The following is a 25303-nucleotide window of genomic DNA, read 5'->3' as shown; positions in this document are numbered from 1 at the left end:
CTCGTCCTTTGTTAGTTGCTCAGATTCATGGTGACCCTATTTCTATTAGTATCTAAATCATAACAATATAACAATGTAACTGTGCCTGAATTCTTGAACTCTTTAATCTTGGAACCAGCTATTTTTCTGTGACAGAGATCAACAGCCTTTTATTTCCTTTACACTTTGAAAGAATATTTAAAAACACCTTTGAAAGAGGTTTAAGGGTGAATCTGAAAGGTCATTCTAATTGACTTCATCTCTAAGCTTTTTCTTACTAAGTTCGTTTCTCAAAGGTTGAGAAGGAGGAATGTCAATGAAAAGAAATGAAAGAAAGCTTACCCAGATGTGTGATCAACCCCTCCTAGGAAATGAAAAGTTTGTCAGGGGTACACAATTTTCATAGAGTGGATGGGTGATCTAAGTCAAATTTTCCAAATTTTCATGTAGGTCAGAATCCAAAATGTTAAAAGAATTAGACTGTGTTAGATCTCTGTCTTCCCCTTAATCTCTCAGGCTTATTACAGGAAGAAAAAAAAAAAAAAAAAGACACTATAAATAACACTATACTTTTCTTCATGCTCTATTTCCTTTCTCTGCCCTCCTGCCTCCCACTTCCCACCTTGAAAATAATAACAAAGGCCCAAATCTGAATTGAGTCTATATTTTCTGGCCAAATCCATATGGAGAAAACACGATGATGAGTGGGTGTTGATGTCTCCCAAGTCCTGTGGACATCTACAAACAGTGGACAGCTGAAGTCTGGCAGTGGTCACTCCACTTGGTCCTGGGGAAAGCATCAACAGGCAAGCTCCCAGGCGATTTTGCGTCAATCACACCATATCAAAGTGGGGAAGGAAGTGGCTGGAGATGCTCCAAATGGACCTTGTTCTCCAAGTCAGATGTGAGTTTTGTATTTGGTTTCGTTTGCTTTTAAGCTAGCCAGCGAATATAGATGAAGAAGTTCACTTTGTGTGAGCTGTTGAGTGCCTTCTAAAGTGAAGGAGTGCTTAAAATGAAGTATTGAAGTGAGCAATAAACTGGAAATAAAGAAATGTGGGTTCTGGTATAAATTGGGCCTCAATGCCCTACTCTGTAAAATGGGGTTGTGGAATGAGATAATCTCTAGAAGGGTTGGTAAAACAGTGGAAAGCGTATCTAGTGGGTTCTGGGTTCAAAGCCTTGAATTGTGTGTCAAAGTGTGTGCATATGTGTGTGTGTGGCTTCATTTAAAGGGTCTGCAACCCCCAAACCATTAGGAACCATTGTATCTCAAATGCTGAAATTAAAGTATGTGTTTTTGTTGTTGTTTATTTGTTTTGTTTTTTTCATTGAAGCCACTTCATTTGGCCCTTCAGGATACCCAGGTTGTAATTTTTCTAATGTGTTCTGAATAACAAAAAAGAAAGAACACATATGTCCTTTTCAGCACTAGTCCTTTAAATCCTTTAATATGTTTTAAAAATTGCTCTAGACATTAACTCTGAAGTACTGTAATCTAGAAAATATCTGCTATAACTTTTTGTAAAGATTCTGAATAGTTATAGACAAAAAACAGGGTTTAAAAAAAAATTTTTTTTTTTTTTTTATCATGAAAGCAATTGACTAATGATCTTACAGTCTTAAGTTGGTGTAAGCATGCAAACCCAGATTAGAAATAGTGTTTATAAAAATAACTAAATGACCACAAAAATTATTTCTCACAAGTTTGATATTGTCAGTTATAGGTAGCATACACATTCTTTAGAATAAGTTGCTTAAAATCATCTATATGAGACCAAACAGTCAACATTTACCCTAAAGCAATGATGAGAAACTAAGGGCGGGGTGGGCGGGGCGGTGGGGAGGACAGGGAAGCCAGATTAATGGAAATGAACAATCAGAATGGAAATAAAGAGAATGTTGACATACTGTGGAAAATGTAACAAACGTCACTGAACAATATGTACAGAGATCGTTAAATGTGGACCTAATTTACTGTGTAAACTTTCACCGAAAACACAATAAAATATATGTAAAAAAAGGGTAACTTGCCTTGTAATCATAAATAAAACAAAACAGTCCTTTTTGGAGAATGAAATGTGTAATGGCTTCCCCTCTTCCCTCCAAGAATTGGTGATTTACATTCTTACAATGATTTTAGAGTCAGACTAACGTTCACTGTTCAAATGTTCTGATTATGAGGGTTTTATTTTAGGATTTTTAAAAAATTTTCTCTGGTCTTCAATTTTTTTCTGCAACTGAAAAATAAAGATGGTAACTACATCCTCGAAGGTTCGTCCCTCCTCTGTGACACTGTGGTTACGGTTGGGATTTCAAACGCCACGTTCTCAATACAGCCAACTTGGATCTTAACGTAGATGAGGCGGTGCTTTCAGATTAGCAATTTTCTAGTTCTTTTGTTAATTCAGAGCAAGTTTTTCTAACTTGGTCCTCAGTTCACCTAATACTCTTAAAATCTAAATGCCCTGGTAAATTAGAAAGCTTTACTTTTCATAGATTTTTCCTTTCTTTATAAGGGCTATAACTTTCACATTTGCCTATAATTTTAAGAAGGCAAATTTCACTGGGGCCATGAAAGAACTCCCAGATTTATCCAGATTATGTAGAAACCACCATCACAGCTGGCTGAACAGTAAAAGCTTGGTTAAATGATTTGGCCTGGTTCCCAGGGTTTCCTAGGCGTTAAGAAATAGCTGAGAGTTAACTCCCTCACCTTCAGAAGCTGCAATAAAGCTTAGATTCGTGACAGCGCATGTAGCACATTGCTCTGTAATGATATACACACAATATGAGAAAGTTGACTCTCCTTCCAACAGTACCCCATTTATAACTTAAGATATACGAGCTCTGAGATGTTGTCAGTTTTAAGGTCTCTCCTTCCACTTTGGTTGGTTACATGCCCATTGTGTTCATTTTTTTTTTTTTTTTAATTCTTTCCAACGTCGTAAGTATTTGATAGGGGTGTGATCAATGTTGTTTGTCTACCTTAACACTGAGGAGTTGCATGGTATTTTTCCCTAAGGTGAGCAGAACACCTTTTGTGAGGACTGTCATTTATACTACCTTAGCTGTAGTAATTCTATACTCCATAGGAACGCTACTCATGCAGGCATGCCATATGAAAGGTGGAGACAGCATGCAGGGAACAGTGCAGAGGCTAACAGATTATACCAGTCCGCACTTGTAGACACAGAAGCACTTGGTAATTTAGGATCATAGAATTCTACAAAAGACAACCTCGTGTAATAGAAGATAACTTACAGTGCCATCCTGTGCAAACCCATCACTGCCTAGTTTTACAGATGGGAAAAGGAGATGATGGACGGTCAACAGATTTGCCTAAAGTCACATAGCTTAGGTAATTGTAAAATCAACATTTGCTGAATCTTAGTCCAATACGCTCATTACACTTCATGATTTATGTATAGGATCATGGAGAATGAAGCCAGCTAAAACTGCACTTTGTGCACTGTCTTTCCATGATAAAAGGTTTCTGTTTTTATTTGCCTAAATTTTATCTTACATCTAAATTATTTTTTAAAAATCAATTAAAAAGCAAAGTTAAAAGTAGCAGATTGCTACTTTTTTCCCCCTTATTATTACCCACAGGCCTAACTGGTAGTTGATAAGTTGCTTTTGTAGAAATTAAAATAATTATTTTGCTAATATTCAAGCAGATGGAAAATTCTTGGAATATTTGAATTTTGCACTTGAAATTGATGCTTAAAATGTGATGTATTTCAGGTTGTTAAGGACAGTATGTTTCTCAAGCTGCACTGTTTGGCTTGTCTTAACCTTTGAAAGCAAGTACATGGTAGTTTTCTCAGCTCTCACAATAGCTGGCTCCCAGTCAGTGTCAAAATACAGATTCTAACAACTTCTTCTAATGGCATAGTAACTTTAGGCCAATTTTGGTGCCAAATTACATACAGACACAATTTTAGGGGCAGAAAAGAAGTTGAATACACCAAGGTAGCTGCTTGAGAAAATGAGCCGTATATAATCTAATATCTTTAATTTTATGTACATGAATATAATGTATGTCAACTTTGTACAGGAGATACATACAGTATTTAAACATTTTACTCAACAAATAAGAATTTACAATAGCAATATAACTGACTACAGGGCTGTCCACTTCATAATACTTAGATTAGACCTGTACTTTAACAGGAAGAATTGAATAGTTTACAATCATAGGAACACTGACATTTAAAACAAGACTTTAGAAAATAATTTATATATACCCTAGCATCTATAGGGAGGAATGATTTGCATTTGTGGACGTGTGCAATGAATGGCATATTTTAAATTTTTAGGTAATAAAATAATTTAGAAGCAGTTCATGCAGTGGCAAAGCAAGGGGCAGCAGTTCCTTCGAGATGCCCTCCACCTTTGACATCGACTGGGCATCAGCCGTGTGCTAGGTACCATTTCGGCACATTTGGCCAAGTCTCCTCCAACAATTACTTACATAAACATACATATACACAAGTTGGGATCTTTCCTTACAGCGTATAAACGCAGGTCAGAACTTCTCTCAGCTGTGGGAGTAGCCAGTTTATACTTAAAGTGATTTAATGTCTCTCCTGGAGTTCTACATCTATCTCTATGCAAGGTAACTAACAGAGCTTCCTGGTTTTCACGACTTTACTCTGATACTTCACAGAATGCCCCCCATGTCCTATGACATAAACATCCAGCAGGTAAGATTTGCCAGGCTGAAGACCTTTGATTGTTTCTGTGGTCACTGCTTTTTGCACGTTTTGACTATGGAAATATTTACAGAGGACCTTTTCTGATTTCTTCCGGGTATCTGGTCCTAGGCATTGGTTTTGTTCTCTTTTCTTCTGGTCTTCGTTGTAGTTATCAGCCACTTCTTTTTTGTAGATGCAAAACTTGTTCCTTTCCTGAGTGCCTAGCCAAGCCACAGTGGCGGAAGAACAGGTACGGAGCTTGTCGAAGGCTTTGATTCTTGTATCTTCCGGAAGAGAGGGGAATGACTGCTTACTTGGCCTTGTGGTGGCTAGAATTTTCAACAGGGATGCCCCTTTTTTGTTTCCTTTCAGTCTGATGAGGTACTTGGCTTTAGGTTTCCCTCTAAGCTGAAACTGCCGAATGTCTTCCACACTGTGAGACAGAAGGAGCTTTCCATCCCGTCTCACTTGGATTTGGACAGCGTCTAGGCAAGAGTGAATAAAGAAGGTGACTTTTTGGTGAGAAGAGACTGGAGCAAACCGTAGAAACTTTGCCCCCTTCCTTTTCACAAATACATCTGTAACTTTTCCGTCTTTAAGCTCAACTCTCTTCTGTTTAGCTTCTTCCTTGGTCCTGGCGAAGGTGCCGACATAAGCAGTGCTCGTGTTGCTGTTGCTCTTGACCACAAAGACGTCAAAGTAGTACTGCGTATCGGGTTTCAGATCGGAGACGGTGAAGATGTTCTTGTTTCCGATGCAGATTTTCTGAATGTCAACCTTGGGCCTTGAGTAGATGTGACGTCCCAGTTTTGGAGAAGGCTTTGCTAGGAAGCCACGTTCTTTACCCAAATTGTATGAAGGAAATCCAAAGTGGGCAAAGTCAAAGGGGCTGAAGTGCAGACCAGGTTTTGGCGCCATCATAAAAGTATCATCTGCACTCAGCTTTGCTTCCACTGCACAGAGACTTTTAAAATTGTGTTCTTTGTTGATGACCACACAGTACTGAATGGGCTGTTTCAGCAAAGAGGACGTGGGGCTCGGTTTCCAGGCCAAAGTGACTGTGGTGCGTCCTAGGGAGGTGACATCTACTCTTGGGTCATAAGGCAATTCAGGGTATGGTTGATCTGACTCTGGAGTTGTAGTGGCATACACTTTGAAATGTGTATCTTTCTCTGTTGAAAGAAGCTCCAACTGATATAAACCAGATGGAGAGCTAGACGATATAAAATACTCAACATCATTGCCTTTGTAGGAGAATAACTCTGTGCCTTCCTCACTAATGATCTGCTGCTTCTGCTGCTCAAGAGGTTCTGGATCACCTAGAAGACACAAGAGAACCATGGGTGACATGTCAGGGCATATATACCAGCCTTAAATTGTGTTGTTAAGATTATCTTATTTTTTCTTCATTATGAAAATTATACATGTTGGTTGTATAAAATTGGGAAATAGGGAAAAATAACCAGATAAAAAATCAACCATTAATTCATTATTCAGAGCCTACCACCACCACCAGCTGCTGTTGAGTGGACTCTGACTCATAATGACCCCATGTGTGTCAGAGCAGAACTGTGCTCCATAGGGTTTTTGAAGGATGATTTTTCATTGCCAGGCCTTTTTTCCCAGGTACTTCTGCGTGGATTCAAGCCGCCAACCTTTCAGTTAGCAGTAGACTGTTTAATGTTTGTGCCATCCAGGGACTCCTATGCAGAGACAGCTCCTTGTATAAATATTTTGGTTTATTTCCATCCAGTATTTTCCTTTATATGTTTTTATGCGATCAATATTATTCACTCTTGTTTCTCATTGTAACTTAATGCGTACGTGTATCTAGGCAAATCCCCATTTTTGAATACTGTTTTGGTCAGTATTATCACACAACAGTAATACTGTGGGTCAATTTTTCACTATTATAAAAAAATAATACTCTAATATATGTGTAAAGCTTTGCATTCAAATTACTTCTTCAGGATAGAGTCTAAGCAGTGGAATTTTTAGGTCCAAGTATTGCTGCTTGCTAGCATCTTTTGCATGGCATCTGTTGTCAAGTCTTCACCTTTAAGCTGTAATGCCCTCATTTCCTAAAGACAGCAGCATCACTCCAAGGCCTCATATACACTCTCGTCATTACCCTTGTATCTTGTTATTTGCTTCCCACGACCTGTATCTTCTTTAAATGCCTAACCCATTCCTGTTACTGATTTTCTCCTCACCCTGGCCTTTCATTGCTGATCAATGCCCCATTGCTCCTCTCTTTGTTTCTACCCTTTGTTCCCCATAGATCAGAGGTTCCTAACCTTGGGTACATATTACAATCACCAAGGGAGGTTAGAAAAGTTCCAGGGCCCACACAGCACCCCACGACAATTACATCAGAATCTCAAAGGGTGGAATCCAGGCATCAGTGGCATTTAAAGCCCCATAGGTGATTCCAATGCTCAGGCAAGATTGCAAACCACAAGCATAAAGGCTATTCCAAACCTGTCGCCTTCTTCTCAGTCCTTCAGTAGTCCTCATACCTGTCTCTCCTACCCTTTTTACTAAGATCACTGTCATCTAAAGCCATTCTCCATTTCCCTCAAAATCTCCAACTTCACCTGTGCATCTTTGCTGCTTTTTCTTACTAACGGAAGGTTGTATGTTTCATAAAACCATTGACCATCTATTCAAACGCCTGGGGCCAGGTCTATCCTGCTTCTTACCTGAGCCTTCCCCGCTAGCCTCCTCTGGCAGCTCCTGGAGGCTCAGTTTCCATTCTAAAGGTGCATCACAGGGAGTCACCGTGACTGATAATGGAGTATTGTCTTCTTCCACCACAAAGAAATACCTGTGGGAGAGTGGATCAATTCAGACCAACACGATTCATTTCAATACTCAGAATCAAGACTTACTACCTAAATCATTTGGTTTTAATTTTTATTCATTTAACAGAGAACCAAACTGGTTATTTGACACAAATCATGGCATTTAAGCATTAGCTGTGGAAGTTCAATAGCCCAAGGTCCTGAAGCCAGATTTATCATCAACATAGTGTGAAATAATAAAAAGACATTGAACTGAGAGTATTTTGAGTCAGGAATCAACACACTCCTGGGTTTTGGTGTTATTTAACACAGGTCATGCCATGACAAAGCAAGCCACAAACCCAGCCAAATTTCCAGGTTTGCTGCACTACGGTATCATTTTTTTCCCCTTAAATTTGGTGATATTCATAAGGTACCTCTGAGAGTACTGTGACATAGTCACTGACTATTTCAAAAAATGTCATTTTCACAGCAAACTAGTCCAAAAATGCTTGTTGGTCTCTGGCAAAATAACACCATATTCACATTGCAAAATATTAATGCAAGACTACACTGATGATGTTTATTCACAGCTTTACTGTTTTGTATATTTTTGGAAAAAGGTATCTACTCATTATTGGAGAAATAGTTTTCGATCACTATATTACTCAGTGGGAAGATATATTTCCCTACCCTTTCTCTGTCACTAAGATTTTCTGTTGAATTAAATAACTTAATGATTTTAAGATGTCCCTGCATGGGGCAAACAGTTAAGCACTGGACTGCTAGCCAAAAGGTTGGTGGTTTGAACACACACACAGTTGCCTTGGAAGACAGGCCTGGTGACCTGCTTCCAAAAGGTCATGGCCTTGAAAACTCTATGGAGAAGTTCTATTTGGCACACATGGGGTGACCATGAGTCATAATCAACTTCACGGCAGCTAACAACGATTTTAAAACAAAATTTAAAAAATCAAAGCATGTTTGCTCTATGTTTTCCCTTCAGACTTTTTTTTCTATGCCTCAAAAGGCTTTTTAAGGTGAATAAAAACATTGCCTAACTATAACAATCCTGTATATTCTTACTCTGGATAACTAAAATGATTTCATTTAATTATCTTTCAAAGTCTATAATCTTGCAAACAAGGAAATAATGATTCCAGTTCTGGCAAGCCCGGAGTTGCTCATTAGTTTCATGGGCAAAAAGTTAAGTAGGTTTGACTTCTCATAGATTCTGTTTCCTGAGTAACTCCTACCTCTCTATTCTCTGCATATCCGTCACCACCACGCTGTCCAAACTGACCACCACAGCCTTCTCCCTTGACAGCACCTTTGCTGGTTCCTTCTCACTTCCCCAACCTCTAACCCCTGTGGTGAGCCAGGGGCTGTGCTTGGATGTCTCTTTTCCTCCCATACTCACTAACTGGGTGATCTCATCAAGCTCATGGCTTCAAATCCCCTGTCTGTTAACAATTTCCAAATTCAAATCGTCAGCCTGAACTGGTGCCTAAATTCCAGAAGCATATGTCCAACTATCTTCTTACCATCCTCACTTGGACAGTAAGGGGAATTTCAGACTTAAGATAGGCACTCCAAACTTCTGGTTCTTCCCTCAGAAATCGGCTTCTTCTGCAGTCTATCCCTTCTCAGTAAACGACGCCTCCAGGCATCCGGTTGTTCAGTGTGATGGTTGGTGTTATGTGTTAAGTTGGCTAGACTATGATTCTCAGTGGTTTGGCAGATACTAGACTGGTTTCTCTTCCATACTGTAATATAATATAATCCCCATCCATGATGTGATCTTATGTGACCAGCCTATCAGTTGAAAAGGGAGTTTCCTTGGGGATGTGGCCTGTCTCCAGTATATAAATGGAGGTTCTGGCAAAGCTCCTTCTCTCTTGACTCCACACTCTTCTTGTTGCTTGGCCTCCTGTTTCCGGGATGTAAGCCTGCAGAAGTCTCCAGTGTGCTGTCTGACCTGCAGATTTTGGATTTGCCAGCCCCTGTAATCACGTGAGCCAGCAGAGGTCTCCAGCCTGCTGCCTGACCTACAGATTTGGGACTTGCCAACCCCTATAGTTGCATGAGCCAAACATTTAGAGACATTCTTGACTTTTTCTTTCCTTCTACTCCACATCTAATGAATCAACAGACACTTTTGGCTCCACTTTTAAAACATATCCAGAATCTACTACTTCATACCACTTCACCTGATCCAAGTCATCATGATTTCTTGAGTATTGTAACAGCTTGCTGACTGGTGTCCCTGCTTCTACCTCTGCCTGCCTTAGTTTAATCTCCCCTTTCCAGGAAGAGTGATTCCAGGTCAGAACACACCACTCCCCCTTGCTCAAAGCCCTCCAAGAGCTTCTCATACACTCAGAGTAAAAGCCACAGAACTCGCAATGTCCTATAAGACCCTTCATGTTTGGTCCCCCAATCAAATCCCTTAAGTCATTTCTTCCCATTCTTTCCTTCCTTAGTTCAGCTCCTTGCTGTCTTGGAACCTATTAGGTATACTGTACTCTTGCCTCAGGGTGTCTGCACTTGTTGTTCCTCTACCTGATATACTCTTCCTCCAGATATTGACCTTTCTTGCTATGTCACCTCCATCAGCTTTCTCTTCAAGGATGTAATAGACCAACTCCGGCCCTTTATGTAATATCACTTTCCTACCCAGGAAGCTTTCTTTTACTCCATCTCATTCTTCTTCTATGCACTTATCAAACTACCTGACATATTATATATTTTGTTGTTTACTTTTTTATTTTTTCCATCACCCCCAGCTAGAATGAAAGCTTCAAGAGGGCAGGGCCTTTGGTTCATTGATGTAGCTTCAGAGCCTAAAATAATTCTCAGTAAATATTTGTTGAATTAATGAATAGCTGTTTCCTACACATCCATATTAACCACCTCCAAATCATTATTTACATTGTAGCAAGAGTGAACTTTTGTTAAAGCAATTTATTATAAGTGATTAGAACCCCCTCATGGCTTTAGATTGCTTTTGGGATACAGTCCTCAATACTTTACATCGCCTGAAACTTCTTCAGTGATGGAGCCCCTGTCTACCTCACCAAAAAAAAAAAAAAAAACCTCACCAGCCCCTGTCATGTCACTATCTGCTTTGCTTTGTGCTCTAATCACATAGGACTTCTCTTGTTTCCCAGATTTCACCCCAATTTAGAGCCTTTGGATGTTTTTTCTAAGCCTGAATTATACCCCTTGTCCCCTCCTCTTAATTAATACCTGTTTATTTAAATTTCACTTCTTCAGGGATGCCCTTTCTGATTCCTCATTCTGGATCAAGTTCTCTTATATACTCTCAGAGTGTCCTTTGCTTTTCAAGTTTGGGCACTTATCACAATTCATAGCTATAAATCTGGGTTATTATTTGATTAATATCATTTTCCCCACATGGCCTTTTTCAGGTTCATTTTCTGTGTCCTTGTATTTCCAGCATTTAGCACAGATATCCACATGTAGTAGATTCTTGATTAGTGTTTTTTTTTTTTTTGAATGAATGCATTACTAAATCAATGAATAGACCCTAAGAATCCTAACACGAACCTTATCGTTGTAGTCTGAGGATACTCACACCTAGAATTATTTCTATCTGAAGATATGGAACCTGAATGGAGGAAATAAGTACTTCTCCCCCGTCCCCCACCTTACCATTTAAAGATGAAGTTTGGAGATGGGGGGTAGGAGGAGAGTAATGGGAGAACAAATAAAGACCCTACAAAAGCAAAAGCAACTTGTTCATAAATAGTGAAGTTAGACAATCATCCAGACAAAATAACTAGATGATTGAATTGTTTACTGCAAGGGAAGTTTTATGTACCATAAATATCCATAAAGAGAGGTGTCGGATGGTTTAATTTCCAATTCAGTCTACTTCTTGGAGAGCAGAATTGTGTTTCTTAGGCCAGGTTGTACGAGAGATATTTGCCACAGGCAAGACGACTGAACTGATTCATATTACAAAGAAACAGTCACAATAAAGTAATTTATTTAGCATCATGTAAGTATAAAAGAAAAGTGTTCAAAACTTTTTGCTTTGTTTCTTGTTGGTTTTTATGTGGGCAGCATAGTTAACTGAAGCCAAAGCAGAACTGAACAAGGTGAAAGTTCTCTGTTACCTTCTCTCCTCGTTTTGAACAAATAAGTAGTTCATTTCTCAAAGTAAGCAACTGTGTCTTAATAACTTAAAAACAGGCCAAAAGTGACCAAAACCAATAAAACAATGCTTGCAAGGTAATTATTGCACATTTAAGACATCGGGGAGTCCCTCTAGGTCAAAATTTTCAAGTGGAAGCACTTATGATTAGGGCTAAATGATTAACATGAAAAAACTTGAACAATTTAACAAACTTTTATTGTCTCCCATGTAGAAAGCACTCATGGAAAAGGGTGGCAATCAGAGTCTACACGACATGATCCATGTGCCCAAGGTATTTACTCGCTAATGAGGGAGACAGGAATGCCTACAGTGAGGGATAAACACACCATGAACTTTGGCCAATGGAATTTATGTATAAACACGAGAATAATTAATGCATTTGTTAATTGTCTTTTTCTACAGCTGCTGCTGGACTTTATCTGGGAGTTCATCTTTAGCTGTAATACAACAATGTCTCTGTGTGATTCCAATTGCACATCTCACCTCCAGACATGATGGTTCTCTAAGTGGCTGCAATTCTTTTGTATAAGTTAACTGTTCATCCAGTTGTGGAAACTAAGGATCCCAAAAAGTATATGTAAAAAAAAAAAGACAAAAAGAAAGAATGGACGAATGAAAGAAATAAGGAGGAAGGGAGGGAGGAAGGGAGAGAGGAAATGTTGACTTTTTTTTTATAATGTTGTTTTGAAGGGAAAAAATGCAATGTAGTTTTTAAGACAACTCTTGGAACCAAAGCTTATTTAATTTTTGACAGACTGGAAGACGAAGGGAAAACTATTTATTTGATTAAGTGATATGAATATATCATATGGAATATTGTAGCTAATGAACCAGAAGCAAGCACATCTGAGAAATCAAAGTGCTTTCTGAAGAAAAATTTTAATTTGACTTGATTCACTCAAAAATTTCAAGAGACAAAGTTATACGAAAAGCAAAATGTGTTCAGTGAGAGTTCAGCTGATATGTGAGGTTGATTTGAAATATTAGGACTGCCTCATATATCCTTTCCTGATTTCACAGATTCAACCTTAGCAAGGGCTAGGGCATCAAGTTCCTTCAGTGTAATCATTTTTATATTTTTGCTTTCATTCTTAAGAAAATCATTTACAGATTCATAAGTATTTTATGTTATTGACATATCAGTTCCTAATCTATTGCATTCATTTAAACAAAAGGAAATCATTTCATTCTGGCAGTGCTGAAATGATATCCCAACAATAGATCACCTCAGTCAAAATAGGAAAACTGATCATCTAGTATTACCCAATCTGACCCGATGATGATATGACTGGGCCACTAAATGCAAGGGATTTAGAGCACCACGTCCCTTTGTTATTGTTGATCTTAACAGCCAGTTTTTATCACTGTTTGGTTTTATTCTCTCAGAATCTGATCATATTAAAGAAATGTTATCCTTATGAAACTTAATACAGAGCCTTAAAGAATCATATGTATTCAATTAATTTCATTTTAATTCTACATAGCTCTTCTTAGATATTTCCTCCTGTCCCCAAAATAAGAAAACAATCATTCTAAAATGTAAGAAATGCAAGTATTGCCCACACACCCGAAAGGAGATCACAATAGAAAGACTCAAGTAGCCTCTATTTAATGACTAGTGGCACTACCATTTTTCTCTTACTTAGAGAAAATAGATAATACTATTCATAGGTTGATTTTCAAATTACCCAAACTAAATCTAAAAAGTTACTTCCTTTTTCGGAGATATCCTTTAAGAGTGCGATGGTCCCAGAAAGTACTGAAGGGAGCATACCTTTTGGGTGTGTCTCTAAAGAGATAACTGCTAATTTCAGCTCCATCTGGAATTACGGACGAATCATGAAAAAATGCTTTGTCCCGGATCTGCATTTGAAAAAGTTCCTCATCTCGAGTAGGAAACTTCTGGGTCCTTGAGCTGAGTGGTAATAGCAGCCACAGCAAACACCAGTGAAGCAGCACCATCCTAGGACAACGGAAACAGTTGCTCACATTAGCTCTGCAGGCAGACACTTGAACAAGTTGCAAACTTTCTAAAGTGCTGCACTATCTTAGTTTTGACAGGAACTTAGAGATGTATCAGGTATCTTGGATACATGTACAGGATCTTGAAGGCATCTCTCCGGGATTTTTTTTTTCTTCAAAAGATTTCATGAAGTTGAGATGAATTCCAAGAATTCCAGATGTTAGAAAGATTTTGAAATGAAGAATTCTTGGATATTTACAGAGAAAATTCCCCCTTCATCATGGAGGAAGCCTAGATGGTCACTGCAGACAACTTTACAACCGTGTCTCACAGCTTGCATGAAAATAAGTACTTCGAGTCAGTTCTTTCAACGGTTATAAAAGTTATGCCAGTAGTTGGTTGGAATCATTGCTCAATAATCAAGTTACTAACTGTTGATATGTTTGAACTATTATTATACTTAACATAAATCATAATAAAGACCACTGAGAGCCATAAAATTATGACTGTACAATTATTTAATTTTTCCTTAAAATTTGACAAAGGATTATACTATGAATATTGTATAATACATATTTCTAAGATCCAGTTCTCATAAATAAGATATTTTTAGAGATTGGGAAGTTTGACATCCTCATAGGTTAAGCAATTTGTCCAAAATCACAAGATAAGTTATTTGTTGATATCTAAAAGACTATAGCCATTAGTATGGATTACACCTGAACATAAAGAAAATGAAAATCCTTACAACTCGACCAAAAAACAACATCAAGATAAATGACAAACTGAAGTTGTCAAGGTTTTCATTCTTCCTGTATTAACACTCAATGCCCATGAAGTAGCAGTCAAAATCAATTGACTTATTGCACTGGGCAAATCTGCTGCAAAAGACCTCTTAAAAGTGTTTAAAAAGCAAAGATGTCACTTTGATGACCAAGGTGTGCCTGACTTAAGCCAATTTTCAGTGGCCTCATATGCATTCAAAAGCTGGCCAATGAAAAAGGAAGACTGAAGAAGAATTGACTTATTCAAATTGTGGTTTGGGGGAAGAATACTGAATATACTATGAGCTGCCAGAAAAGCAAATAAATCTGTCTTGGAAAAAGTACCACCAGAATGCTCCTTAGATGCCAGGATGGTGAGACCTTGTATCACTAACTTTGGACATGTCATTGGATGGGGGTTTGGGGGATGGGAGCAAACCCTGGAGAAAGACATCATGCCTGGTAAAACAGAGAGTCAGTGAAAAAGAGGGAGGCACTCAATGAGATGGATTGACACAGTGGCTGCAACAATGGGCTCAAACAGCCATGACTGTGAAAATGGTGCAGGACCAGGCAACGTTTCATTCTGTTATACATAAGGTTGCTCTGATTGGGAGCCAGCTTTCTCAAGCACCTAACTAAACAGCAACAGTTGTTACATATAGACCACCGGACACTTCAACACAACATTTCCATATAAACTTCTACCATATTTGAAAGTGGGTTTGGATTCTCACTCTTAGATTAAGCCAGGCCATTGGAAATGTATATGTTTGACTATTTGTCTTGACCTCCCACAGTATTTTTATTGGATGACATTTTGGCATTTGTTACGAACTTTTATCAAAGACTATACGTAATTATGGATCATTTTCTACTGCACATTGCTGTAGGGGATTGTCAAGGAAACTGTCTTCCACATGTCTCAGTGTTCCCAATGAGAAGGATACAACAATAGGCTGGCAAGTTCTTTTCATGTGAAATGCCAATGAAAAGTTTTGCTTTCCATGAGGATTTGCTATATACATATATATATACACACACACATCAATTTTTTTTTTTTTTTTTACTTACACAACTCTGTAAGGAATTGTTTTCTTTGATTTAACCTACTTAAAGAAAATCAAGATCCATAGAGTTTTTACATTTAGGTGCTTTTTTTTTTTTTTATTGTGCTTTAGGTAAAATTTTATGCCTGAAGTTAATTTCTCACACACAAATTTATACACTTTTTTTGTGACATTAGTTGCAATCCCCACAACGTGACAGCACACTCCCTTTCCATCCCAGGCTCACTATGTCCATTCAATCAGTTCTTGTCCCTTCCTGCCTTCTCATCTTGCTTTCGGACAGGGGCTTCCCATTTGGTCTCATAGACCTGACTGAGCTAAGAAGCACATTCCTCACACGTATTACTTTTTTGTTTTATAGTTCTGTCTATTCTTTGTCTGAAGAATGGACTTCCAGAATGGTTTCAGCTCTAGTTTAACAAAGCTTTCGGGGGCCATAGTTTTGGGAGTTCTTCCAGTCTCTGTCAGACCATTAAATCTGATCATTTTACGTGAATTTGAGTTCTGTTCTACATTTTTTGCCTATTCTTTCCAGGACTCTCTGTTGTGTTCCCTATTAGTGTGGTCATTGGTGGTAGCTGAGCACCATCTACTTCTTCTGGTTTGAGGCTGGTGGAGTCTTTGATTCATGTGGTCCTTTAGCCCTTGGGGCTAATATTTCCCTCATTCTCAGTTGCTCCAAGTGGGATGGGACCAATCGATGTATCTTAGATGGCTGCTCACAAGCTTTTAAGACCCCAGATGTCACTCAACAAAGTGAGATGCAGAACATTTTCTTAATAAACTTTGTTATACCAAGTGACCTAGATGTCCCCCACAACTGTGGTCCCCAGGCCCCAGTACCAGCTACTCCCAATCCTTCCTCTCTGGTACCTTTCTTCCTGGGGTAATAAAAACCCAAACCAAACCTGTTGCCATAGAGTCAATTCCAACTCATAGCAACCCTACAGGGCAGGCTACAACTGCCCCATAGGGTTTCCAAGGAGTGGCTGGTGGATTCAAACTGCTGACCTTTTGGTTAGCAGGAGAGCTCTTAACGACTGCACCACCTGCGGATAAAAGGAATGGAAAATCTGAATGGAATTTGATATAATGTCCCTGTTTAGAAATACTCATTATTTCAACACAATAAACCATATTCAGTTTACTTCTCTTTGCAGTAACATCCCCAAATCTTTACCTCTTGCGAGCTTAAGAGGCCAGACAATAAAAAATGTTTCTTCAGAAAATGTTAGGATTTGACTTTTAATACTTATTAGGAACTTGGAGCAAATGTGCCAGGGCAGCACTTGAGTCTGAGATACTCAGGCATATTTACCCTAGAATCACTCAAAGACAGCCTTGCGTCATCAGGCTTCCTGCTTGCCCATAAAGCTGTCAATCTCCTACTGCCACCGTACAAATGAGCCTGACAAATTGCCCAACACCCCAGGAGAGGTGAGATATTAAGATCAACCCTGGAGTCAGAGAATTAGCTAGCTATGATTGGTGGGAATTTTCCCAGCATCCCCAACTGACCTTGGAAAGAGCTTTCTCTTTAGTTAAGTCAAGTAGTTATAATAGATTAATTTTTGAGAGAACGACAACACAATAATTCTGTGTGCATGCTATATGCCAGGCACTCTCTTAGGTGTTTTCTATGTATTATGTTATATAATGCTAACAACAACTCTGTGATGTAGACACTGTTATTTTTCTCATTTAAAAAAATAAGACTTGGACAGGTAAGGTCACTTAGTAAATACTATATAATGTGAGAAATATGAGCTATTCATCATGTGACTTAAAACAAATATGGTAAATCTGATGATTATATAATCTCCACATCAGCTTCTTAAACCAGTTGCTGTCAATTTAATTCATGGCAATTCCACGTTAGAGAGTAGAACTGTGCTCCATAGGGTTTTCAATGGCTGATTTTTTGGAAGTACATCACCAAGCCTCTTTTCCAAGGCATCTCTGGGTAGATTTGAACCACCAACCTTTGGGTTAGCAGCCAAGTACTTAACCATTTGCGCTACCCAAGAACATGTCAGTTATATTTAGCAATTTCTACTTAGTGAACTAAATAACTTTGGATTATAAGATTATGGAGAGCAAGCGTTGGGAGACAATTTTCCTTGGTTCTCATGTGTGTATTTTTGAGTACCTTAGGAGCAGAAGCAATGGTTGCTTGTGCTCCAGTTTATCTGGCTAAGAATGTGTGTGTATGGAACACTCTTGGAAGACAATGTCTCCCTCTGGAGCAAACAGCAGGCATGATTACCACCCATTATAAAAAGCCCTCTTCACATCATGCTGTGGAAACTGGGACTCAGGGAACCAGCAGAAGAAAATTATAATGGGGATGCTGTTGTTCCTGTGGAAGCCCTCGTGGCGTAGTTCAAATCTGCCAGGTGCTCCTTGGAAACTCTGGGGCAGTTCTACTCTGTCCTATAGGGTAGCTATGAGTCGGAATCGACTCGACGGCAGTGGGTTTGGTTTTTGGTTTGGTTGTTGCTGTGAGTGATAAAGTCCTTGGTCTCTGACACAGGACGAGTCGCACGTCTTCTGATTGCTGTCGAGTGGATTCTGACTCATAGCGACTCTATAGGACAGAGTAGAACTGCCCTATAGGACTTCCAAGGCTGTAATATTTATGGAGGAAACACTGGTGGCATAGGGATTAAATGATAGGGCTGCTAACCAAAAAGGTCAGCAGTTCAAATCCACCAGGTGCTCCTTGGAAACTCTTTGGGGGCAGTTCTACTCTGTCCTGTATGGTCACTATGAGTGGGAATCGACTTGACATCAGTGGGTTGGGTTTGGGTAATCTTTACGGAAGCAGACTGCCACATCTTTCTCCCTTGGAGTGGTTGGTGGGTTTGAACTGCCAACCTTTTGGTTAGCAGTCAAGTGCTTAACCACTGTGCCTCCAGAGCTCCTTATGCCTTCTACTAGAATTCATGAAACTACGGCAGCCTAACATGTTAGCTTTCAAGAAGGATAAAATCTCAAACTTTCACAGTCTTCTGTGCTAAGCTTTCACTTATTAAATTATTTTACTGGCTTAGGCACTTTACTGGATCAGGTGGACAATTTTATTTATATTACCACCAATAATAGATCTTTTCCAAGATTTTTTGCTTTCTTTATAAAAATTGTCTTATTTTTCCAATGTAAATTATATCAGGTCATTTTTTTTTTTCTCTGTGAAACAGTGTAAACCATCTTAATTGCCACATCAATTTATGGGAAAACCAGACACTTTTCAGAAAAGTTTTGGAAGTTAGTATGACCCCAAAAACCAGGATTTTATATTTTGCCAGATTATGGTTTTCAAAATAGAAATCATTTTTATCTGATAACATTAAACTATTGTTGGAAAAAAACTTACTCATTTTTTTCTTATACTTTATATTCACTGATCAAAAATTGAAACCTTACTGAAATATTCTTTAAATGGTGATTTTGAGGTTTTATAGGTTCTTTTTCCTACAAATAAAATGTTCTCTCTCGAACATTCAGCTGAAGAATTAGTTACTTTAAATAAACAGCTGAAAAGCCTTTCTTCTGAAGACTAAGCCTCAGGTAGTCCAGTCAATAAGAACAGACTTTTCTTCTAAGATTACAAAAGTGCCCTCTAATGGTATAACTTTTCCTCTCATTTCTTTTTGTTATTTCTAGGTATCCAAAGCTTATCTAGATTTAAACTTTAAATTAAGAACATTTCTTTCAGCATGATTGCTATTTTCGTGGGCATCTGGTGGATAATCTAAGAAACACGCCTGTAAGAGAAGAAATCTTCCTCTCTTTCATTCCACAATCAAAGCTGTAATTCAAAAAGAAATAGAAAGTTGCTAGGATGATCCCAAATAGTTTTATTTTACAAGGTGTAACAATCAACTTGATTGTACATTTAGTCCCAACCCAGAAGAACTGGATGGTTCTATTCAACCACTGTGAAGATTGACTTTGACTGTTTTGATTGGACAGCTCTGATGAATGAAGCATGTACATGATAATCTAAACCTCGGATATTGTTCAGGTTGCCAAAAGCCTTCTTCATATTTGACAGTTTTGGATCCTGCCGAAACTGAAGTCACACACACACACACACACACGCATACACAAAGACGACCTAATGGTTTGATATACCTCAGTCCTTGGAAGATGAATTATTGGTCATGGGAGAGAGTTTTATCCTTTGGAATATGTCAGTATGTCTCAGGCTAAAGGAGAAATTGTTTTTTTTTCTGTGAAATATAATTGTCCAAAGATTAACTATGTGTTCTGCAATTACAAAGGTAGAGAAGATTTGGGTGTGCAAAGAATATAAGTTTAAATATAATTTATCTAACTTGTTATATATATGTACACACACACACGTATATCAAAGTATTTAGAACCGTTATGTGAAGTCCAATCAGTTGGTGTTAGTGTTAAGGTAAATAAGCAATGGTTCTAAACACAGAGCCTTGTAAATATAAAAAGGGAATGTTTGCTGCTCCCCTCTCTGGTAAGCCAGTAAACACTGAAACTCAACAAGAGTAGTTTTCTTTTTAATGTTTTAGGACTAATGATGACTGGGGTTGCATCTCTCACTGATGATTCATTTCCTTTACCTTCTCAACTGAGCTTCTCTGCTTCCCCTCTCTATTCCGGTATCTAGGGAAAGTGGTAGGGGCATGACTATACTGAACAGATTGAAGGCTGGTTTTAAAGAACAGATCGAAAAATAGGTAAGAAGCTACAGCTCCGTTTTTTTGTTGTTTGGTGAAGGGTAGGAAGTGGGGCAGACGATGGATAACCGAAAGTGTACAAATAATTGTAAGAAATTACTTTCAGCAATAATTTTCATTCTACGGGGCCTTTAAAGAAAACAAACCCTCTGCAAAACAAACCCATTGCCATCAAGTGGATTCCAATTCATAGTGACACTATAAACCACATAAGACAGAGCAGAGCTGCCCCACAGGGCTTCCAAAGCTGTAATCTTTACAGAAGCAGATGGCCACATCTTTCTCCCGCAAAGCGGCTGGTGAGTTTGAACTGCTGGCCTTTCAATTAGCAGCACAGTGCTTAACCACTGCCCCACCAGGACTCCTCTATGGAGCTTTTAGTGTGGTTAAGATAAATGGTCAAACTGACCTGGTGCATATATTTTCCACAAACCTGTGGAAATGCTCATGAAGTGTACAATGGTCAAGCGGTAAATAAAGAAAAACTTAAAGGGAACTTGAATAACTTGTCAGTGTATCAACAAAACACCCAGGATGATCTCCGTCACCTCAAGGACACAAAATGCCTAAAAGTATAAAACTTCCTCCAGGTGTCTGCACTCGGGTGATGCTTTATGAGCTCATTTTGCAAAGTTTATCCTTCCATTACAGACGATTGACAATTTATCAATCTTTGTTAAAACACTGATTCAGGTAGTGAAAATAGATTATTTTAAATTGTGCAAATAAAATACGTTGGTTTTTTAAAAACCACTTTAAAAAGTATATTAAATGGATTTTACCCCCAATCCTAATTAAGAGTCTTTATTTTTTTAATTTTTTTTAAGAGTAGGGAAGTATGTCAAACCACTAAAAAGCCTGCTTTTAATATTTACAGACTGCTGGTTAGTTATATTATCTCACTAACGTAAGGAATTTGCAAATCTGGCAAATAAAAACCTTCAGGGTTTCATGTAACTGTCCAAGGCTCTCTGAGTAGAAGGCATGATATAAACTCAAGGCATAGTGACCTTCCTCAGCATTCTAGATTGCTCAGTACAGTAGCCAACAACAACCTACCTGAAATACGATCAAAACAATTTCCTCCACACCTCCACCACCAACCGAGGTCCTGCAAATTCCTTTCAGAAACATATGAATATTTTGTAAAAAATGTCATCAAGCTCATATAGGCATTATATGTCATAAAACTTAATAAGATCAGATTCATCAGTATCAATATGCCACATAAAATACAAAATTAAAAAAAAAATGTGTCATTAGAATTCACTTAAAAAACTACCGGTGTGCCCAATCGTGTGCTGGCCACAAACTTCAAATAAATTTACAATAACCAAAAAAGAAGGATGGGTATTCTGAATTTACTTGAAGCGAATCCATCTGGAATAAATGAAATCTAATGTTTAATGTTTAATAACAGAGAGTGGAAAGTGCATGATTATAATTTAGTGAGGATAATTTTAAGGGATGGTCTGCCACAGAGATTTCTGTTATTTTCTTTTCCTTTTTAAGTACAAATATTTAGTCTTTTTCACTTCTATGTTTAAACTCAAGGGCATTTGTTTTTATTTGACTGGTCCATGCTACATCTGATAATGAATCTGAAGCATCTGATCTAGCCATAAAGAAAACAAATGTAGCATTGGTGGAGGGAAGGGCTCCTGTGTCTGCCACAACCCCCTCAGTGAGCGAAGGAGGCCTGAGGACTTTAAAACTAGAATGCCCGCCACATGCCAGCTTAGATGTACAGATCCCCTCAAGGCAGAAATTAGGCGATAAATATAGTTGAGTTCCGAAAAGCTGTTTTTGTTTTGTTGCCCTTTGCAAACAATAAAAATGTTGACAAGTGAATTGGTAGGTATTATAAATCCAAAAATATTCTCTGCTTTTTTTTATGGTTGAAAACTTGAGGGAAATATATTATATATAATATATATATTTTTTTATGGTTGAAAACTTCAGGGAAATATATTATGACTTGTCCATTTCCATATGTGAAAAAAGAAAAATAAGGCAGGTGGAAGTAAATGGTTCCTGGTCTGTCATTTTCCTTCAGCTGTTTGGGGTAAAGACTGGTCTCTGGCACATGCTAGGTTAGCATCATAGCCTTAGAGGGAAGTTGATATGTGGTAACTCCTACCTAGCCCAGCAAAGTGAAGCCAGCATCATGCATGGAACCCATGGGCCGAAGCTTTCTAGATGCAGGCTGTCATGACATAGCGGAATGATTATTGAGCATTTTAGAGTTCATTATGTCAGTACCCCATGGATTAAAAAAACAAAACTCGCCGTCAAGTCAATTCTGACTCATAGCAAAGCCGTAGGACAGAGTAGAACAGCCCCATAGGGTTCCCAGAGAGCACCTGGTAGATCTGAACTGCTGACCTTTTTGTTAGCAGCCGTACCTCTTAACCACTACGCCACCAGGGTTTCCCTCTACGGATTAGGGACTTTCATATGCATTTCAACCTCAGTGATTTCAACCTCCTCTACCACTTCCCTAAATGATTGCCAACTTTCATTCTGGAAGGAAGTTAGATTAGTATAAAAAAACAATGTAAAATTAAAACACGCCAAGGATCTGAATAAAGTTTCCATTCCATCAGGTACCCTCTCAAATCCTCATGGTGTATAGTTCATAATGGGACCACATCTAGGGCATCCTAACTGTAAAAGATGGCCAAAGCTACAGAATAAGTTGAAAGAGGATCTGACTTTAAAGCAAGTAACCTTGCGTTCCCACCATCATTAATGCTAATGAAAAGAATAATGAACAGAGAAATGGCCAAAAAAAGTACCATAGATAGGAGTAGTCTTTTGATCCAAGAAACCAGATCCATTTTACTAAATGAAGGGGTATATCTCCTAAACTGCATCTGATTAGTGACTAGAAGATATGATAAAATTCAAAAGCAATGTAAAAGGCAATGCAAAGTAAAACTGGAAGAAAATACTGGTATACTTCCCTCCTATCAACATTTCCTCTGTATCTGCAACTGAGATTGCTGGGATAATTTCCACTATCTTAGGAGAAGCTAATGATTCCTGGAAGGCCCTAAGGGAGGAATAATATGCTTGGTTGCTTTTCTTGCTTTAGTTTGGCAACTAAGCCTTATTTCCTGTTGATTTGCAACAAAATGAAAATGACTTCCTGTGCAGTGTTTCCAAAAGCAATTTACAAACTGCACACCTCATCCTCCGCTGAAATTTAGCTAAGATAGAACATGGCAGCATTCCAGTAGCATCTAGTAACAGCACGTATCAGCTTAGTAAAGGTGTGGCCTGAATAGGCACAGTCAACAAATAAATACTGAGCCCCTGCTGTGTGTAGCATGCTAAAAAAATGTGAAATATACAAAGATATTTAATACAGAGCTGTATGGTTCCACATTAATAAACGAGTTGAGCGGACATTAATTACGCATAAAAGTACCCCACAACATAAGATAACACATTCCAAGAGGAAAAGAGCCCTAAGAGATGTGGAGCGAGGAATCAGCAAAAGCCAATGAAAACAGAGAAGGACTCAAAGAGAAAGTAGGATTTGAGGGCAAGGAAGAGTTAGATTTGGGAAAGGGAGCTGAGGCACAAAAGTAGAATTGCATTAGTAAGAGTTAAACAAATGTTAATCGAGCATCTTCTATGTACTAGACACTGAACTAACCCACACTGAACTAAGTGTTGGTAATACCACACATCCTCTATCCTGGAGGAATTTACAGTCTAGCAAGAAGTGAAGAAGAAAATACAGATCAAGAGATCAGTAGGGGATTAATTGCAAAGGTTCTTAAAAGCAAAATATAACTATAATTGATGGGAGAAATTATTACAGAAAGGTAGTTGGAGCCCTGATAGCACAGTGGTTAAGAGCTCAGCTGCTAATCAAAAGGCCAGCAGTTCAAATCCACCAGCTGACCCTTGGAAAGCCTATGAGGCAGTTCTATTCTGTCCTACAGGATTGCTACGAGTCGGAATTGACTCGATGGCAACGGGTAAAAGGCAATTATCTAATGGTTTATACCGTAAGTTTGTTAACTACTAAAATTCCTGGGAGGAATCCTGAAGAGGGCCCCTAAGGTTTTGTATCATGTCCTAAGACCACAACGGGAAGGCTACAGAAACGAGAACAAGTATTTCCTCAGAAGACAGTCTAATTTTTCAAAGGTCACTATTTGTAGTATTTCTCTTTTTCACACAAACCGCCCCCAAAAGTTAGGAATAAAGGCAGCATGGTTCATTGGAAAATCAATGAACGGGTAGGGAGTCAGGATGCCTCGGCTGTAGTCCGGAGAGTATCTGTGTTGGTCACTTTGTTTCTCTGGACCTCAGTACACTTTTCTGTAAAATAAAACCATTGGCCTAGGTATTCTCTAAGGCACACTAAGATTCCAGAGTAAGTGCATCATATTTCTCACAAAAGCCCACAGCATAAGACAGCAAATAACTTTCTCAATAATAAATGCTGCAACTTGGGTTCTTCCCCATCTAATTATAAGACCTGAAAGAATGGACTAAGGACAGAAGTGAAGAAAAAAACACTTTTATGGATGGAAATGTGTTGATCCATTTCATGTATTTAATAGCTGCTGTGGTATCGACGCGATGGCAATGGGTTTGGTTTTGGTTGTGTGGAGGGTTAACTTTGGGAGGGAGTTTGCCACAAACGTAGTAACAGCACAGACCTATAACGCAAACTTCTATTAGTGAGTAAGCCTAGTTCTAATTTCCTTGGAAATACTCATTAAGACACTTGAGGTGAGCTGATGCAGATTTACCAGAATTAAAACTACAGCATGTCAATTACAGGTTGGGTATTTTTATAGTTATTTTAGCTACGGAGGGAACTTTTCAGTAAGGTTCTCCATCACTTCCAGAAAATAAACATGGTCAAATGAGCTAAAATGTACAGAATAAGAGTTTGCCAAGCACTGACTCCATACCACAAAGTAAACTAAGTGACTTGAGGGATCAAAAGAACTATCCTAGGAATTTATCATCTACTTATAAACACAAAATTTACATACCCAGGAAGCTGACCCCAATAATTTTAGTATATTCACTCATATATTCTTTTTTTTACCTAACAGATATGTAATGAATCGTCCTTGCTACATGCCAGGCACACTTCTAGGGACAGTGA

At 38.4% G+C, this 25303-nt stretch overlaps 1 protein-coding gene across 2 annotated transcripts in view; it reads right to left on the bottom strand.

Moving 5' to 3' along the window:
- Positions 1–1817: 1817 nt before the first annotated feature.
- The window catches only part of NDNF (neuron derived neurotrophic factor), a 42707-nt gene continuing 19221 nt past the window's right edge, over positions 1818–25303 (bottom strand). Inside the window, exons 1-4 of one of the 2 annotated variants that reach the window (XM_023548626.2) lie at positions 16454–17415; positions 13420–13608; positions 7382–7506; positions 1818–5998 (exon numbers count right to left, since the gene is read on the bottom strand). In XM_023548626.2, coding sequence (XP_023404394.1) covers positions 4605–5998; positions 7382–7506; positions 13420–13607 — 1707 coding nt within the window. In that variant the 5' untranslated portion in view covers position 13608; positions 16454–17415 and the 3' untranslated portion in view covers positions 1818–4604. Of the gene's footprint in view, positions 5999–7381; positions 7507–13419; positions 13609–16453; positions 17416–25303 lie in introns of those variants that run through there. The other variant, XM_003410500.4, reaches the window with a different exon arrangement.

This window comes from Loxodonta africana, chromosome 5 (genome assembly GCF_030014295.1).
Source record: "Loxodonta africana isolate mLoxAfr1 chromosome 5, mLoxAfr1.hap2, whole genome shotgun sequence".
NCBI classification, from domain to species: Eukaryota; Metazoa; Chordata; class Mammalia; order Proboscidea; family Elephantidae; genus Loxodonta; species Loxodonta africana.
The sequence above is the reverse complement of the archived record's forward strand: the minus strand, read 5'-3'. Positions and strand labels throughout refer to the sequence as shown.